The sequence below is a fragment of the Rhamphochromis sp. 'chilingali' genome (genome assembly GCF_963969265.1).
Source record: "Rhamphochromis sp. 'chilingali' genome assembly, chromosome: 21".
NCBI classification, from domain to species: Eukaryota; Metazoa; Chordata; class Actinopteri; order Cichliformes; family Cichlidae; genus Rhamphochromis; species Rhamphochromis sp. 'chilingali'.
This window is the reverse complement of record NC_137949.1, coordinates 31,633,507-31,652,822: the sequence shown is the minus strand read 5'-3', so window position 1 is coordinate 31,652,822 and position 19,316 is coordinate 31,633,507. Positions and strand designations below refer to the sequence as shown.

Below are 19,316 nucleotides of genomic sequence, written 5' to 3'. Positions count from 1 at the left end.
TGAAATGGTTATGAATGTATTCTCATGAAGGTTTTATCAGAAATGGAACTTGGCCCACCTTGGAGATCCACATTTACTGCGTTTTCCTGACACTTCCTCCCTGATGTTTAAAACTTGCACTTAAAAATCGAGCTGGTACGCAAAAATATTCGAAAGTGTAAATGTCATGCTTGTCTACCTTAGCTAGTTAACCGTTTTTTAGAAAGCATCTATTTAAACTAGTGCTCGCAGCCTCTGCTGTGGTGGTTTCTATTTAATGATTTTTCCCTGCAGGTGTTGCCAAAACATCACTGACATTTGGGCCTGAACCAAATACTCATCTAAAACACTGCACAGTATGGATGCTTTGATCTGTTTGCAGTACATGTGTAATGTTGTTTCTTTAATTGAAATCTTGTGTATTTATTCTTTAAAAGGCTTAATTTAAATGGCAGACACTTGTAAAGCGCTCCACATCTGACAACAGAGTGCCACAGTAATGGGAACGGCTTTGCCACTGTGGCTACGGATCCCTCAGAGATTAGTAATAAATATTTGCACATGCTGAAGAGACTATGTGGCACCAAGCAAGACCAGACACTCTCCTTTTGCACTGTCTGCATGATGGTTTTTCTTATTACTTAGGATATATGGAGGGAGAGATGATGTAAATGGAAATGTTACAGAGGATGCAGACTACACTGGCTTGGCTTTTGTCATCTTTGTGACAGGCTGACTGGAAACATTTTGCACTGAGTCACACAGGAGTACACATTGGGCTTATCTTAGATCAGCAGGTCATTTACATTCCTCTGCTCAGCCTCTTTCAGCATAGGTGGTGTTTGGTCCTCCAGTTTTAACCTAAAACATGTGGTAAGTGGTATCACCTACTGATAGTTCCTGCTTGTACAATCTCTGAAGTGGTCAATCAAAGCTGAGCTCCTTCTGATCTCAAGTGTGCACGCTCCAATCTGCAGATAAATCCAGAGTATTCTTACAATGCCGCTGTTTACCTTATAATGCAGTTTACTCATGCATGTTTTGTTTTGTCACTGTGGTTGTGCAAAAGAGTTGGGTTTTAGCCCATCTTTAGTTCACATTGTGTTGTTCCTCTTCCTCTTAACTTGGCAGTGTTTGCAGCCTGCTACAGAGAAGCTTTATTATAGAGGGATATTGGGTGGGAGGAAGAAATGGAAAGAGGAAGGGAGTTTCACATGCCTCACAGAGCAAGGCTCAAAACCAAAAGTACCGACAGAAGCAGCAAAGGAAGCAGATGCCTAATTCATAGCAGTGTATTGAGTGTAATAGCTCACCACTACACTCCCCTTACACCATCAACCCTGTGATTTGTCACAGAGCGTAAACAGAGCTTTCTCTAGCGGTCACCTCGTGCTTGCCAGCCCATCTGTTTCTCCCAGTGAGGTTTTGCATGGGAACGGTGTCAGTGGGAAGGCTTGGTGCAGATTGTAGATGTAGTATGAACAACATGAGCTCACTACTGAGTCATGGAAAGTTTCAAGATGCAAAAGAGGCGCGTCTGTGTGTGTGTGTCTGAATAAACCAAAGGTGGCTTGACTTTTCAAGTGAAACCCATCCAGTGCACATCACTTCATAAATCACTAACTTTATGTTCTTCCCATGCTCTGAGATGAAACGTTTGACTTGCTTAATATTATTTCTTAAACGGTTTCATGTTCTGTGCTGGGAAATAAGTGAAGTCAGGAAAGGTGAATCAGCATGGTTGCAACATATTTTTGTTTCTAAAACCTTGGGATTATCTTGCATCTGTTGTTGCACATCTACTGATGGAGATATGCAAGTTGAAGCTTGTCATCACTCATGTAGAACAGAAAGAAATTTTCAAGCTCGTGACATAAGTGGCTTTTTTTGGGTGGGTTGTATCGGCACCATATTATGCTCTCCATCCACACGCAGTATGACCTAAGACATTAATTATCACTTGATGATTTGCCTCCGTAGATTTCCGTTTATTAGTCTGGAGTTGAACTGCTTGACAAAGCTGTGTTTCTTTAGCTTGGCAAACTGTTTTGACCTCTTTACTCTCTAAATATTTAAGGAAATGGAGCTCTCTGCACAGTGGCCATTCTCACCCTGCTATGATTTCATATGTTTAGGAAACGTTTGTGAGGAAAATTCCCCATCTGGCCAGGAAGAATGTGAAACTGAATATGGATTCCAGTTCTCTTAAATTCAGTCATGGTTCTATAAAGATGCATAAACAAAGCTCCTGGTCCCCTTACCCCCCCCCCCCCCCCCCCCCTTTTTTTTTTTTTTTCTCATGAGTTTTTCCCCTCACTGTTTTTCCAAAGTTCAGTCTTCAATAGTCCGGAGAGCGAGGAAACGGCTGGGCTTTTCATATAATATGTGGCGTTGTAATTGGGCCGTGTCAGTAATGATCTGAGTGAGGCCTTTTACTGTAAGCCACTCCTGTCTTAGTCTGGGAGTGGAAACAGAGTTATGTATTGATTCTTGGATAGTAGTCTGTTCAGTGTTACTTAAACATTCATTGATTTACTTTTATCTAACATTGTCCAAAAATGGGACTCATGCAGTTGGATCCTTCTTTATTCACTTCCTTTATGATGATCTGTTTTGTGACATATTGTCTAAGGTAATTGTCATGAATGTCTGTTACTGAAACAGCGTTTTTATGGCTGCATGTATGAGAAGGCGAAATATAACGACTAATGAGGAATATCGATGCTGTACAGCCATTAGTAGCTGCATTGAATCCCTATAAGGCCTATGCTGTTGTGGGTGACATCACTGTTTTTATTTCCCTTTTTACCCCGGTGTGTCTGCATAGCTCTACAATAATGAGCTAAATTCAAGCTAATGCATACTAAAGACCAGGTACTTGTTACTGAACTGCAGAAAAGAGAAGCAGAAGGCTTGTTTCTGTAGATTGATTATAAACTATCAAAATAAGAAAACAGTGCACGCCTACAATGGAAAAATGCCATCTATTGCAGGAGCATTGCGGGGAAGCCATATACACTTACAGTGTATTGAAGTATGTTTATGGAGCCATTGTTCTTGTGCTAATAATTACTCTGCATTTACACTGCACTGCTAAACAGACTTACCATAGTGGTTTCACATAGTTGTGGCTATATCATAGATTTAACTGTATTATAGCTTGAGCTTTAAGACAAGCAGGAGCCAACAGTAAACGGTTGGTTACAGGGCAGAGTCCATGCATCTAAATGCATGAAAATGTTAGAATCCTATCAATAAAGGCAAAAAGTTGCACATTAGAATATTCCAATGTCCCTTAACCAAAATAATAATAATCGAGCATACATTATAGATGAAGACCCTTTTAATTTTTGACATTGTCTGCTTTTTGCTTATAGGTTTTACTTTTTTAAATTTCTCAAATTTATGTCAATGTTTCTCTCACCTGTTCCAGAATCTCCTCAGTTGTCCTCACCCCTCTCCAACAGTGACCATGTCCAGGGAGGCCTCGATTTGGGTCCATACTATTGCAACCAGGTATGCATGGAGCCACTGGATGGAGAGGGTGAACGTCCAGTGAGCCTGGTGTCCTCCCTGTCCTCTGGTTCATCCCGTGATAGTCACAGTCTTTTCGGGAGCACAGCAGTCCTTCCTTCCTCCACCACACCGCCTATTCCAAGTGAAGAGGACATAGATTTGGAGCTGAGCCCAGCTGAAGGCACCAGAGAGCAGGCTGGGAACCAGAGTCCCACCCTTTCAGGTTCTAGACATCGCTGGCAGGAACAGCTGGAGGCCAGGTTGATCACCAGCCAGTGGAATAACAACAACGGCACGGCCAACAGGAAAGCGACTGGTGAAATACTTCACATCCCCTGTTCGCCTGTCGTCGCGGATGCCATGGCGCCCAACCCAAAGCTGACCTATGTGGACCGGGTTGTCATGGAGATCATGGAGACGGAGCGCATGTACGTCAAGGATCTGCGCAGCATCGTAGAGGTGAGTGGATGTCAGGGTTTTTCCCCTTAAGCCAAGTATTCAGATTGAGCCAACGATTTTAAATTATAGCCACTAAATCATCTGAGCTTAAAGCTCATATTTGATTTGGATTAACAAGCAGCTATGACCTCATGTCTGCATCACCTTTTAGTGGCGATTTGATGAATTTGAGCAGCCAGGAACCAAAACACGGACAACTGAGTCAGTGGCTGTTGAAAGCAAATAATGCCTACTGTGTTCCCTACAAATAGGTCTGGTACTTGAACAGGATCCATTCTGATTTTCCTCTTTTCCAAACAAATCAGCCAGTTGACAAAAAATGTGCCAGACATCTGGCGGCTGAAGGCTTTGTTTAGAGATTTCTAGTTCATAGAAAGGAGGACCGTTAAACAGTTTATGGTCGAGTTTTAGTGTTTTGTATAAACTATTCTGTATATTTACAGTGCAGTGAAGGCTTACAGCCTACAGCCTGGGATTATGTAGTATGCTCATATGTGGAGTCAGAGTGGGAAACAGTGCAGGTCTTTCATGGCAGCAGGAATCTTGGGCTCTGTGATCTTGGTTAAAGATAGTGGAAACCTCATCTCAAAGATGTGAAGCGTGGAAAATGAGCCAGGGATGATTTTACCACTCAGCAGGCCACTTACGTCTTATCACTCTTTCTACCTTTGTAGTCTGGAAACAGCTTCCCGACAGAAATCTCCCCAGTTCTCAGTTTGTCCTGGGTGGGGAAAAAAACACAAAAAACAGGAGCAGTGTGTTACCGTGTCACTGCACGGACTGTAATGCCTTTAACAGGTGAGCCATTTCTGACACTGAATGGCAGTAAAACAGTTAGCACCTCCTCACTTTGCGCCAGACTGTGTCTGGCGTCTTGCATTTACTGTGGGAGGGAGTGCTGCCCCTGCTGTAGCTTAAATAATGACGTGCTCTCGACAAACACTTCCAGGACCTTAAACTCTTTCAGTTGACAGGAGCAGAGTCAGTGAGACAGACTCTGCTGCAAGATCTAGCCTAGTCTGAAGTGTCAGGCCTCCCCAGCCAACACAAATATCTCTATCTTTGCACCAACAGAAGAAATAACACACATGTGAAAAGAGATGTCGGGCTATAGCGTGGGAAAATAGTCATTCCATGATTACAGTATTGCTTCACTTACTTTTTTTTTTTTTTTAATCCTATTCTTACTCAAAGCCTTGGATTCGACGGGCCCATAACACTTCTTTTGGCATTGTTTAATTTCATGCTAAATCAAAGCTCTTGCCTCATACTGACACGCAGCTGTTACACATGGACATCCTTGCTTTTTATCTTGCCATTTATCTCTCTGACTCTTAAAGCCATCACTCTGTCCTTTCATGAGATCATTTTTAGAACAGCTGTTTGACCCCGGCTGGTTTCGCTTAGCCAGATATATTCCCAACACTTGTCCAGAACACACCCAGAAAGATCTTTCAGCATTTTATTCGTAAATGTGAAAATTAGCGATTCAAACAATGAGTGTTGCAATTAAATGTAGGCGTTAGGGCTGGGCGATATGACCCAGAATTCATATCTCGATATTTTTTAGCTGGATGGCGATATAAGATATATATCTCGATTTTTTTTTTTTTTTTTTTTTTTTTTTTTTTAAAGCCATAAGTTAAGAACAAAAAGAGAGTTCCTAGTCACACTGTGTCCCAGATGTCACACGGGCACTTTTATTTACATACAGCGTAGATGTACATGAAGAAATTATTCAAAAATAAATTATCAGCATTTATTAAATAATCATGGTCCATAAATAAAAGAAAACAATGTTGTTTTTGTGCATAACAAAAAGCTCACAATTGTGCAGTCAAAATGTAAACTAATAGACGCTGAGCATAATAACAAAGAGACAGATTTCACAGCTGCACCACGTCTCTGAACAGGTGCCGTTTGTGGTCCTTATACACACACACAGTACGGTAATATTACGTTGAAGCACAGTACGTATCACTCCGCGAGGCTCCTCCCCGGTAGCCCTAATCCTCCAAGACAATCCATCAAGCGGTGCAGCTCCGTAGCTTAGCAAAGTCATATTAAAACATTTTTTGACAGATTGCTGAGCGCTGTGTACCACATAAAATCGGTTCGCGGTCAGTAAGCACAACCAGAATTCATACATAAGGCGCACTGTCGAGTTTTGAGAAAATGAAAGGATTTTAGGCCGTGCAGCCCCTCCTGGCTGCATGTCGTTAGCGCGGTTAGCTCGCTAACACGTTGACGCCGTCCAGCCCCACGCACGGTAACTCGCTAACGGAGATTTTCCGCTTTCATCTTGTCATTGCCTGCAGGTGAAGCTATGGGGGAGGGGGAGTTGTGTTCAGTGAAGGAGAGGCGAGGCCGAGTAACGTTGCGTAGAGACAAAAGTGGACGAAAGAGAGGCAAACCTGCGGCTCCACAAGTATAATTATAACGTAACATAGACTATATCGATATAAACGATATTGTCACATCTTATATCTCGTATGAAAATATATCGATATTTTTAAAAAACTCGATATATCGCCCAGCCCTAGTAGGCGTCCCTGTTCTATTAGCGAGAAAAAGCAACTTCTAGCACTATAAGCTACAGATGGCATTCACTAAATTAAATCTCACAGCACTCTGTCGGCTCGGAGTGAGCATTGCTATTGCAGCACAGGAATTCTCCATCAGTGGTGTGCAGCAGTTCATTCAGTAGTGTGATGTGATGACTGTTCTCCTAATCTGTGCCGTCCAGCAAGCCTGCTAAGTATGTCTGTATTTACACCACATCATCAGCGAGGCTTTGCCGTGTGCGCACAAGCTCTTTACTGGTATGCTCCGTATTTAGTAAATGCTTATGTCTGTGTTTGACTATCGTTAATTTTCCCCTTCGCCTGTTTTGAGTTGTTTTCTTTCCACACGAGTGTGTAATTGACAGAAAAAAAGGGTAATCAGCCAGATGTTGGCATGTTTGGCTTTAGTACTTTTTGATATTTTTAACTAGTTTGAATACTTTTTATGTCCAGAGGGAACAGGCTGTACTGATGTTTCTAGAATGGGTACTGCAGAGCTTCTTTCAGAGTCACGTTGCTCCCTGGTCCACAGAACAAGTCCTTAAAAGGATCCTTGAACTGTCTCATAACTGATTTATGAAATAATAATCCTGCTTCTGTAGCTCAGGAAGATCTGACACCCCACTTGTCTTTTTACACACATTAGAAGAAATGTTATAGCCCTAAAACTGCAGCAATCAGCTGCACTAAACAAATGTCATCATCACTCAGTGCAGAGGATGTGAGAAGGCAATGAGAGGAAAATGTATATGCATGTTCCCTCTGCTGGCAGGAATTTGGAAGTGCATGTCTCTTTCTTAACCATAAACATGTAACCACATTTTAAGGAGTTTTCAGATATAACTTCCCCTCTTTACTGTTTTTTCAGGATTACTTGGCTCACATTATCGATATAGGCAACCTTCCCATACGGCCAGAACAAGTGTGTGCTCTTTTTGGAAACATAGAGGACATCTACGAGTTCAACAGGTACATATAACAAGTCTGTTTTGGGTATTTTTATGCAGTCATTTTGTGCAAGGAATGTTTTGTACACTTTCATTATGCTATTGGATAATGGAGCATTTCATGAAAGTTAAAAATGGCTGACCCTTGATGAATTTTTCTTCACATGCTGCTTATATTTTATTGAGTCATTCAAACCGGATGCAGGGAAAACAAAGGAACAGCTCGCACAGCAGTAAAGACCCGACTGCAAATATCCGAAAGCGGCGGAAATAGAGGTGCAGCTGGCTTTACATTTCGACATCTTATGTCAGCAAGTGTTCGCTGCTGACCGCGCTTGCCTGCCAAAACACACATTAACATTGCTCTCTCCTCTCATGGTGAGGAGCCTCCCTGGTAATGCCAAAGCTATTATAAAGAAGGCTGCAGTAGTTATTACATCTTAATCAGTCTAATTTTACAGATTTGTAATTGATGTTGTGCCATTGTATCGAGGCCTGACTTGCACTGCATTGTGAGGGCTTTGCTTTCGCAATATATAAACAGTGATATTAACTTTAATCATATAAATCCTTATATCAGCTTTAGCACTAGTGCCATATGTTTATGTGCAAAAGGGGGAAACCAGCTTTTATTTTTCTGGATGAACGATATACAGAAATTCTGCTTACTTTGGATGCTGTACTGCACATACTGTAAAAAAGAAACCCGACTCTAACGGTTATTTACTTTGCTGTAGTCCAGTCTCTTGCTTAGCTTTACAATATTCTGAAAGTCATAAACTCTTATTTGACATTGGGAGTTTCTGATAAACAGTCTTTATTTCATCCAAGAATCTGTACTTCTTTGGGGCACTTAACATTCTCTAAATATTGTTAACCAAGCAATCATGTGGTATGAACAAATATTGACACTGTGCACATAATAAATCGTAACACTTTTCTCATTGAACCAAGAACACGCTGGCACGTTCCTTTGAAGTCAGTTTCAGTCAAAGATTTGCGGCACTTGAAAATGCGTTGTGCTGCGTGCATTAAAAATAGTTCATGCTTGACTTGTGATGATTAGTGATGACTTTTTTTCCCAACAGTTTTCCATTGTAATTGAACATTGAAGTAAATTTTCAGCACTAGAGAAATGAGTCATACTGCAGTAAAGCGCCTGTATTTCTTTATTTTATTTCATTTTTTTACTGAGTTGGTGTTACAGCTTGTAAAAGTTACAACTACAACTCAGGGTTTGTTTTGTGACCTGAATAAAACACATTTTTGATTGGACTGGTGTTATGTTCTCAATCCAGATATGTATACACTCACCTGTTTAACAGTGTATGGCTCCCTCTACTGGTATTTTTTCCCCTCTAAGAAAGATCAAAAACTCCTTGAGGTTCATGTCATTATGTATTAAGTTCTTGCTGGTTACCTATTCCTTAATAGTTGTTAATTAATACGGTTTCAGTGTTCCCGATTGACACTCATCTATCACATATTGTTGCTTCCTGCATTTCAGTGAGTTGCTGGAGTCTTTGGACATGTGTGAAAATGATCCCGTGGCTATCGCTCAGTGTTTTGTAAATAAGGTAAGCACAACAATCTTGCACTAATTAAAGCGATATCAGCTCCCCAAGCAATGCACATAAGTAATATTTACGACTGGTCTGTGTTTCACCAGAGCGAATACTTTGAAATCTACACCCAGTATTGCACCAACTATCCCAAGTGAGTAACTAAGACGAGATGTTCTTCTCATATATTAAATTTTTTTTATTTTCCTGTTTTGGTGTGGAATGCTTTAAGGGAATCTATCATTTGAACTAAAAGGTTAAGTAAATAAGTATCTGTTGCCTCAAAGCGTGGTGTTTGCTATCATGTAACCACATGAATCTGTGGATGTTTAAACTGCAGCTTGGCTTGTTGGCAAAAACGCTCACGAAGCAGTAATTCTAGTTTTTGATATAACAAGCTTTAATGGTATTGATGGATGTCGCTCTTTGCCGTCCAACAGCTCAGTGGCAGCACTGACCGACTGCATGAGGAGTAAAACTTTGGCCAAGTTTTTCAGGGATCGACAGGCCGCTCTGAAGCGCTCCCTTCCTTTGGGCTCTTACCTCCTAAAGCCAGTTCAGAGGATACTGAAATATCACCTGCTGCTTCAGGTACAGAATCTCCTCAAGCGTCATTTTGGTTGACTAAAATGTTTCTTCAGTAAATTGTCTGATTTATGATTAAATAATTAAAAAACAAACTGTAAACAAATGTTTCTTGACCTCTTTCTTCAATTTTATATTACTTATTAATCTAGGTACAAAAAATGTTTAGGTATGAATGTACTGTAACTTGACCAAACCTCAACAGAAATTTATTTCTTTTTAATATTTTTGATCACTGCTAAAGGAAATTGCAAAGCACTTTGACCCAGACGAGGAGGGCTACGAGGTCATTCAGGAGGCCATAGACACCATGACAGGGGTTGCTTGGTACATCAACGATATGAAGAGGAAGCACGAACACGCTGTCAGAGTGCAGGTCAGATGAGATTCCTTTAAAATACTTGTGAAGAGTTTGATTTATGTCATTGCCATGTGGAATAAACGGTACAGGTTCAGTGAAGGTGCTTTTAAAATGTAATGATTCTGTAACTCTTCTTATTCGTTTATCAATTCATTTCATATATTTGCTTTTCTCAACAAGGCTGCCTCCTGTGACTTCCATCTCTTGCATGAGCGATTTTTTTTTTTTTTTTTTTTTTTGAGCGCCAGTGTTCAAAGTATCTCCCACGGCACATCCTTCTGATTTCAACTTGAATACTTTTCTCATGTTGTTTTTAATTTAAAGTGACAATAGCTTTTAATGATTTCCTTGGTTTAAGGTATGAGAAATAATGGATCCTTTGGACACAGAATCCTAGTTCATATTCACTGTACCTATCCTGGCGTGGTTTTCTGACAAGATTGTTTTATTTTATTACAAGACATCAAGGTTGCCTCCACCTTAATTAGATTAGAAAATGCATGGCTATTTTTCTCACCACAGGGATTTTCAAAAATGCCTTCTACTGTGAGAACAGTTCAGTAAGATAAGAGGAGTACTAAGTCTGTAAGAGGAACTTTGACAGTTCACTGTCATCTTGCTTTTTGTTTTAAATCTGTTCGCAGACAGTCCACCAAGAGGCATTTGAATAATCAGGTGCAGCTCAGTGCTTGCACAGTTTTAGGAGGCTAACTCAGAAGACCACCTATCAGTCATTTAGATGGAGATGAAACTGTATTAATCCCTCTGGGAAATTCAGTATTGCAAAAATGTCCCAGTGGACACACATCACCTGTAGTCAGTTCACTCTGTGTTTCCATTGTACAGGTGTTGTATGAGGACTAAAAATAACAGCCAGCTCCATACATACATATATATATATATATATATATATATATATATATATATATATATATATATATATATATATATATATACACTTAAAGGGTGTGTACTAACATGTTGATCTTCAGGAGATCCAGTCTCTTCTGATCAACTGGAAGGGGCCTGACCTGACCACCTACGGAGAGCTTGTGCTAGAGGGCACCTTTCATGTGCTAAGGGCGAAGAACACCCGCACTCTCTTCCTCTTTGAAAAGATGCTCCTTATTACCAAAAAAAGAGGAGAACACTATGTCTACAAGATCCATATCTTGGTACGTTTTTGTTATATTATTTGAACAAAGTTAAACACTTTGAAAATGGGGGGGAAAGGTGAGTTTTGTCTGGTGGAGTTGAAAATAACCAATTTATCTGCTGCAATATTTAATATGAGCACTCCTGTTTGTAACAAAATATATATGCCTGGAAATGAGCATAACTCATGTCCACTTTAATTAGATTTTTTTAATTAGAAAGCAAATTAAGAGATAATGAAGTACACTTGGTGTAGCCCTTCTCTTCATTACTGCATTCTGTGGTTCCAGTGCTCCACCCTAATGCTACTTGACAGTGCCAAGGATCCCCTGCTCTTCAGTGTTATCCACTTCAAGCGTCCCAAGCAGCCTCACACAGTGCAGGTAAATGAAAATAGAATCATTATATAGATGGAGAGAAAGAGATGCATGGATGGATTGTATCTGGTGCATCTTTATTAATGTAAATGACTAAAGCAAGTGCTTGTTGATCCAGGCCAAGACTGTAGAAGAGAAGCGTCTCTGGGCCCATCACATCAAGAGGCTCATACTTGAAAATCACAGCACCATCGTTCCACAAAGGGTAAACAACATCATCCCTCACACTGATTTTTTTTTTTCCTTTTCCTTATGAAGAGGCAGCTTTTCCTGAAACATGCTGCCTTCTTTTTACAGGCAAAAGAAGCCATTCTGGATAATTCAAACTGTAAGTGTTACAATTAAAGTAACCAATATGGACAGGGTGTGTTTTCAGTAGTTTAATATACAAAAAAGACATCTGTGTGGAGAAGATTGTTGTAGTAATCGGAGTATAATAGCATATCCTTCTGCTGCTCAGATCTGGGGAAGTACCAGTATAGCCCTGAGAAGCTGAAGAAGGTGGAGTCCTGCCAGCCTGATGACTTCCATCTCGAAGGAAGAAATGGGAGAAGGAGATCAGGTATAAGAACCGATTTTAAATCTGAATACAAAACCTTTGGTCTTTGTGTAGTTTTTGTGATCATTAAACCACCAGCTAGACTCTTAGTAAGCTCTCCCATTTTTAATCCTCTTTTTAGAGCCAGCCAAACAAATCAGAAGAAGCACAAAAGGTTGGTGTGTGTGTGTGTGTGTGTGTGTGTGTGTGTGTGTGTGTGTGTGTGTGTGTGTGTGTGTGTGTGTGTGTGTGTGTGTGTGTGTGTGTGTGTGTGTGTGTGTGTGTGTTAAATTGCTGGATGCTGAGTAAGATTTAGGTGCAAAAGGTGCAGATTCATTACCAGTGTTGAGAGTTTCATCCATATTCTGCCTCTTCATTGGTCCAGCAGCCCCACGGCCCCCTACCATGATTATTTTGTGTCTCCATTGCACTTCTGCTTTGTTCTCTTTCAAAGACACCTGGAAAACACATCAAAGACGCACATTCACTCCCACCCCCACTCCACCTCACTATAATCCATTTAATTATATGCCACATTGGTCAGAGGCTTTGTTATACACAGACTCTTTTCAGTAGTCAGATTCGGCCCAGCCCTTAGATCTGTGCATCTTCACAGATTCTGACTGACCATTTCCAAAGAGAAATTCTCCCTATTCTTGTTCTCCTTTGCTCCCAGACCTGATCTGTTTTTGAACCAGTGTAATGAAAAAGCAATTTTCATGTCAACCTTCTCATCAGGGTGAGGGAGGAGGTCATCACGTACTGGTTAATTGCATCATGTCCGGCTTTACAGTCTGAGAACAAGATGCTGCTTATCAGTATTTATCTAATCACAGGGCCTCCCTTAAGTCCGGGCCAGTCTAACAGCTACCTCACTCAGTTCCCATTTGTGAAGACAGAAATTGTCCTGATTATACAAGATGTACGTGGTATTCAGGTCATTTTGGCTCATAATGTTGGACTGGCATATACTTTTTTCATTGTCGTTAACATTCTCATTTGTTCATCTCTCGGCTCCTCTGTGGTTTTGTTCTCCACGCAGCTGTTTTGAAGGTGAGTGTCTGAAATCCAAATGCAGTCATTTAATAAGCCTTTTCTGTCTGTTGTAGCAAAGTGGTTTATTTAGGTCACTGGGCTGTGGTGAGATGTGGTTTAATCTGTTTTTGAGTCAGCAGTTCAAACTTTGTTCTAACTGAAAAAGAAAATCAAATAAAAATGAGATTTCTAATCTTCACAAAACGTACTTAACCTAGATTTGAAAAACATAAATAAATCACATCTCACCTAAAGCTAAAGCTGCTTTATGGTAATTTCATCCCATTTACAGCTTTGCAATCACAGCATTGCTCTAGCACTGGCCTTGCAATAACAAACCACATGTCCATGCCTTCACGCTACAGCACGCAGACAGTGAGGGGGCACTGCTGGGGGCTAGATGCTCCCTTCAGCCGGCCACTAGTGTCAGTACGCTGACCTCCAGTCTAGGGGAACCCCAGGCTGAGCGCCCGTGTGTGGAGGATCTAATGCTGAGAAGAGACTCTCTGGAGGAGCTAAGTCCTACTGACAGGGACCCGAAACAGGGCTATTTACCCAGTGAGGGGGGGCTGGAGCCAGAGAAGGCTGTGGAGGAGCAGGATGTGGAAGATGGGGAGAGCTACAAGGAAGATATACTGATGGGAGACGACCAGGTAGCCGACTTTGCCAGCTCAGTGCTCGCAGCCATCTCCTGCTGGCACTATAGAGCCAGGTCTTTGCTTTCTACTCACTTCACAACGGTGAGGGTTTCAGCCACCCACGGGTTTCCCATTTCCTGCTCCATTCCACCAGCTTACCAATATTCACTGCCACTCATTCTCCCACGCTGGCTCTCATCCCTATCACTTTTTTTTCTTTCCTTCATAAATGGAACTAACACCTGCTACCAATTGCACTGTCCACACTGAATGCATTGGGTTAAATTTTTGCTATCAAAGAACATCAACTGAAATCCTGTCAGTCGGATCATAAAGAACAATTTGAGGACTTGGGTGAAACTTAAGTCATACCTTGTGCATGTCTTTGCCTGTGTGTGTTTTGTTTTTTTGCTTTAGACTTTTGTGTCCTCTCACTGTGCATGCACTCCTGTTTTATCATTTCCTCCTCTTGCTACAAGGTGCTGGATTTCATGATGAATGTTAAAGCGAATGATGTTGAGATCATGCTTACATTTGCATTTGAACCACTGAGTCAGTGTGCTCTGTTTAAATGTTGTTTGACTTCAAAGGTTAATGTAGCCATCTGATTAAACGAACATTATACGAGCAAGCGCTTTGCCCTTTGATAATCATATTTTCTAATCATATTTCCCCTTTGTACTTTCATAATTAGAAAGCCTTTGTTAAAGTTAATTGTTGTAGCAACATTGTTCCCAAATGTGACAGTGCACATCATTTCAATAGGAATAAGGGCTTCATTCATTTCATTTTTAAAAAAAGCAAAAGACAAGATTGATTCCATGTTTTGCCTTTTCAGGATGATCAGAACGAAGATATTGCTGAGCTGAAAACTCTGACAAGAGAGGAGGTGGAAAAACATGAGGCTGATGCTCTGAAAGAAACTTGCAGCTTGCAGGTAATTGATAAAGCCCAGTATACGGTTTATACACATCTATTAAACCCGATTTCCATACATGTCTCTGAGGCCACATGTAATGTGTATTAGGTCTATTAAAAAGTATCCATCTGTCCTCATTTTGATAAGCTTATTTTAGCCATTGTATATTTTGAATGAGGCTCTCAGTCTATTATCTGTTATTGTTATATCTCTGTGAATGAGAGCGAGCGTATTTAATAATACATTACACAAATAACCTGGTTTCCTATTTAATAGCTGCCCTCTGCCGTCAACATAGTCTCTATGCTACATGTAAATTATGCCTGGAGTCATATTAATGCCATATGTAGCCCCGGTAGTTAAAATTCCTCACACGTACTGTTGTGCTATGGTAGGCACTCTCACTGAGAAAGGCAACATTGGATTTAGATGCCGGTTACAGTTCAAGCCTGATTCTCATAATTGGTAACTTTGCGGGGGGGGGAAGGTTTCTTCAGCCAAGCAGAGTGCAGGTTATTATTCTTCCTAACCTTATCTGCACCACACAGCTCCAAGCTGCACCTCTTGCAATTGCAGACACTCCAAAAGAGCAGGCAGCACCTGGAAATAAATTCATATTAATGCCAGGCTGGGGTGACATCAGCAATATGAACACTAGTACAGCCGCAAACAATGTAATAGTGAACTCGCCAGGATCCAGTAAAGAGTCATTACAGACAGCTGCAAATGGCCTTTGCAGTTTTTAACTACACTTGGATTTTTGTACAGACATGGATCCCTGTGATACATCTCAGCTGAGCCTAATGAGGTCATTTACAGTACAGTGCAAAAGTCTTGAGTCGCCCTGATTTATATTTTGCTTCCAAGGAGGCAGACATTCTTCTAATTGTTTTAAAGGCTTTCTGAAGTCTTTCTTTGGACATTGGCTGCTTTTTCATTTATTTTCAGTCGATTCTTTGTACATGACCATTTTCAAAGGAGTCTATTGGATTTTTTTCTCCGTTGTTTAACCACTTAAAACTGGAAAAATGATAAGAAAGATGTGACATTTTTGCCATATACTATATTTCCACGTATATTTGCACGTTTCAATAAACTGCTGCACCCGTTTTCCATTTTCCTAGCAAAATATAAAGAGACCTTTTGCACAGCGCTGTACATGAATGCATAAACAACTTATGATGCAACTATTAAGATTACTGTAAATAGCACCATTAAGCTTAGATTGTTTGTTATTAGAAAGTGTCATTTTACTGTAAAACAAAACTTGTGTCATGTTTCAGGTCAGTATGCAGGAGCCGTGCAATCTAGACTGTCTTCCTCAAGTAAATGAGAGCAATCAGCTGGAAGAGGATCGCTTCCAGTGCCCTGAGTCTCCTGTGACCCCCTCAGAACAAGAAACGGAGACCTCAGGACCTCAGGATAGCTCAAGGGAAACTGGAGAGGAAGAAGAAGGAGAGAGTGATTCCTCTGGTCTTCAAGTGGAGGAGGCGAGTGTACTGACCAATGGAGAGCTCTCAGAAGAGGAAGAGGAGGAAATTTCGGGTAACGAAAGCATCCTACCTTCCTCTGTGCTAGACCAGGCGAGTGTGATAGCTGGACACTTCAGGGGCAGCCTATCTAGACGGAGCAGTGTAATGTCAGAGGACATGGGTTCACTTGTCTGCCCCTCAGAGTCCGTGGATGATGATGCCGTCCACAGCCCTTCAGCTTGCATGGATTTTGAGAAACAGACCCAAATGCTGCTCAGCTCCTCAGCAGAGCTGAAAACTAGCTCAGAGGCTAATCGGTCAGTTGCTGTGCGTGAACTTGGGCTGAATGAAGGGGAACGCAGGTCTACGCTCTCCAAACAAGATCGCCTCCTCATCCACAAAATTCGACAGTACTACGAGCACGCTGAGCACCAAGATGCTAACTTCAGCATCAGGCGCAGGGAGAGTCTGTCTTATATTCCAGCAGGTCTGGTCAGGAACTTGAGCCAACAGCTTAATGATAATCCTGCTCCTCAGGAGAGGGCCGTCCCAGCTCTTAGGAAAGGTCTCTCTCAGAACAGGCCTACATCTTGGTCTGTGTTTGACCTTCCTGGATTACAAACAAGTCAAAACACTGGAAATTATCTACCACAGAGATCAGTCGAGGCCCAGGCTAGTTGTAACAGCATTTCAGACAATTCAGGCACAGAAGAGGAATTCAGGCCTTCATCAGAAATGCTCAAGGTTTGGCAAGACATGGAAAATGAGGGACAGAGCCAGGAAGCCCAGCAGGATGCACAGGAGAAAGTTAGTGAGTCATTATTAGAAGTGGCACACCACAGCTCTGATACTTCAGATGCTAAAACCGATAAGCAACCACCTCAGGTTCTAGACGAGTCTGAAATGAGCACCGCTTCCAATACCCTCTCCATGTTGTCACCTATCCCAACTTGCCAAGCAGTGGAAGGAGGATCTGGTCAGGGCTCCGAGACCCCGGTGTTTCAAGAGATCGGTAAAGACAACCAAGGTCAACTACCTAAGATCATTAGCTTCCGAACAAGCATGGATGACGACCAGATCCTTCAAGACATGGGAAAGATGAAGAACAAGGTGTTCCAGTTGGCTCGTCAGTACAGCCAGCGCATTAAAAATAACAAACCCGTTGTCTGGCAGAGGAGCCGAGAAACTGCAAACCAGGAAGCCTTCAGGGACATGCCTGCTGTCCACGAGGAGAAGCTGCAGCTTAGAAAAAGGGGTAAATAGGATGCAAATCATTGCTCTTTTTCTTTTAAAGTACCCTAGCACTTTGACTTGTGTGCAAAGAGACCTGAAAGGCATTCTTTGTCTGTTTTCTGTGTGTATGCAGGTAAACCAAGCCTAAGATTGCCCACGAATGTTTGCAGTCAAGCAGTTATCCCTGAACTCCATTCTCCAAGTCCAGTCCTGACTCCCAGCTCTGGAGCCAGCTCCCAGAGCACAATTACCTGCCCGCAGAGCCCGGAGATGGAGACCTTCCATTGGCCTGATGTTCAGGAGCTGCGCTCCAAATACTCGGATGCATCCCACTCCTCAAAAATAACCCATAGCTGCACAGTCCTGAGTGGGATGGACAGGTGTAATGGCTGTGAACATAAATACAGTAGCTCCTCAGATCTTCGTAGGTCTGTGACAGACCCTGACACACTTCGAAAGCAATCTGAAACCACACGCAGTGACGGCTCCGTAGTAGAAGACTGGCCCCCACACCAGAAACGCTCTCGACTCTATCCCCTGCTGTGCAGGTGGAAATCTTTGGACCATATGCCTGTGTCTTTACCCCTTCATGAAGTACAGAACCTTCAGGAACCTGCCAGGACCTGCCTTAAGGTCAGCCAAGCACAAGAAGGAGATAACCTCTGTCCAGAGGGCGTAGACAGTGCAGCAAAGTCTGATCTCCTGAGTTCAGGGAAGACCTCAGAGAGCAAACTTGTGAGAAGCTTACGAGAGAAATTCCAGAACTTAAGCACAAGTTCATGAACATGTGATTTATGTACCGTATATTTTTATTAGAATTTTGAAACATTATCTGACAAATATCTCATACTTGTCCCAACACCCATATTTCATGTTAATTCTCTTAAAAGAATGCAACTTTGTGACTGTGCAGTGTTTTTACTATCGGAGACACCCTGACATGATCGCAGCACGGTGTGACACCAGAGACATATTAATGGCTATTGTCTTCTTATAAAATATGAATTACAATATTTACACACTGGGTAAATGTCTGCACAAAGTCTATGTAGAAATGTGTATAAAATCTCCTGTATGAAATGGGAACTGGTTGTACTTTATTATATCCATGTTTTTGGTTCCCAATGTTAGTGATTCTCGCTACAGTCAGTATAGCAATATTTCTGTGTAACTGTCAGGGAAGCTCTGACTGATGTCAGCTCTGCTATTAGCACAGCCTGTGTCCAAATACCAAAGATTGCTGCCATTTTTTGTTACTTTTGTTTTTAGCAACTGATCCTAGCAGTCGTTTGCTTTGTCATTTACTGTAGCTGCTTCTAAAACGTGTGAAACATCACTGGAGCTTTAGCGTTCTCAGCAAGTTGTATATTTTCTTAAACGTTATTTATAAAACTGTATATTTGGGAAATTTTGGCCTCTTGTAAATACTAATAATGCACTGTTTCATACTCTGTTTCCCATATTTTGAATAAAAACAGAAATGTCTTTGTCAGTTATTGGTAAATGTGCGTTACTGCAGATCCATTCATACCGTGGCTGACGTGGCTTCAAAGACAGCCTTCTATTTACATCAAATAAAATTCATTTAAAGGAGAGTTGAGAGGATTTATTGTTGTGGTGTAAGGAAATGCTCTATTTCAAAAACAAAGAGCAACAGTTCTAAGCAAAAGATGATACCAATGCCATAAAGGAGGAGCTCTATGACAAAGTTTTGTCCTCAATATATGAGAACTGCTTTTAAATATCTCTAAAAAAATTATCATCATCAAATGGGAGGCCCACTCCTGTAAGGAGAGTATGCAAAGGGCCTCAGTTAGAAAAACAAATGGCTCATTTCCTGTTACTTTTCCATGTAGAGCACTGAGCTCGGTGTGACACCCAAACAACGAGGCAGTAATAGTTACTGTAACTATGTTTTAGAATAAGATCCGTGTGGAGCTGCCAGTAGCAACTATAATTGTTAATGTGGTCTCATG

General features: G+C 41.4%; 1 protein-coding gene across 1 annotated transcript in view; it reads left to right on the top strand.

Annotated features, from left to right (window-relative positions):
- The window catches only part of LOC308389090 (pleckstrin homology domain-containing family G member 3-like), a 31,559-nt gene extending 12,727 nt beyond the window's left edge, over positions 1 to 18,832 (top strand). The window contains exons 3-18 of the mRNA XM_080870239.1: positions 3,413 to 3,954; positions 7,387 to 7,487; positions 8,973 to 9,042; positions 9,135 to 9,181; positions 9,468 to 9,618; positions 9,857 to 9,988; positions 10,966 to 11,148; positions 11,419 to 11,511; positions 11,624 to 11,710; positions 11,803 to 11,833; positions 11,966 to 12,067; positions 12,186 to 12,232; positions 13,444 to 13,818; positions 14,555 to 14,653; positions 15,919 to 17,362; positions 17,474 to 18,832. Of these exons, the coding sequence (XP_080726365.1) occupies positions 3,413 to 3,954; positions 7,387 to 7,487; positions 8,973 to 9,042; positions 9,135 to 9,181; positions 9,468 to 9,618; positions 9,857 to 9,988; positions 10,966 to 11,148; positions 11,419 to 11,511; positions 11,624 to 11,710; positions 11,803 to 11,833; positions 11,966 to 12,067; positions 12,186 to 12,232; positions 13,444 to 13,818; positions 14,555 to 14,653; positions 15,919 to 17,362; positions 17,474 to 18,123 (4,154 nt within the window). The 3' untranslated portion in view covers positions 18,124 to 18,832. The remainder of the gene's footprint in view (positions 1 to 3,412; positions 3,955 to 7,386; positions 7,488 to 8,972; positions 9,043 to 9,134; positions 9,182 to 9,467; positions 9,619 to 9,856; positions 9,989 to 10,965; positions 11,149 to 11,418; positions 11,512 to 11,623; positions 11,711 to 11,802; positions 11,834 to 11,965; positions 12,068 to 12,185; positions 12,233 to 13,443; positions 13,819 to 14,554; positions 14,654 to 15,918; positions 17,363 to 17,473) is intronic.
- Positions 18,833 to 19,316: the final 484 nt, after the last annotated feature.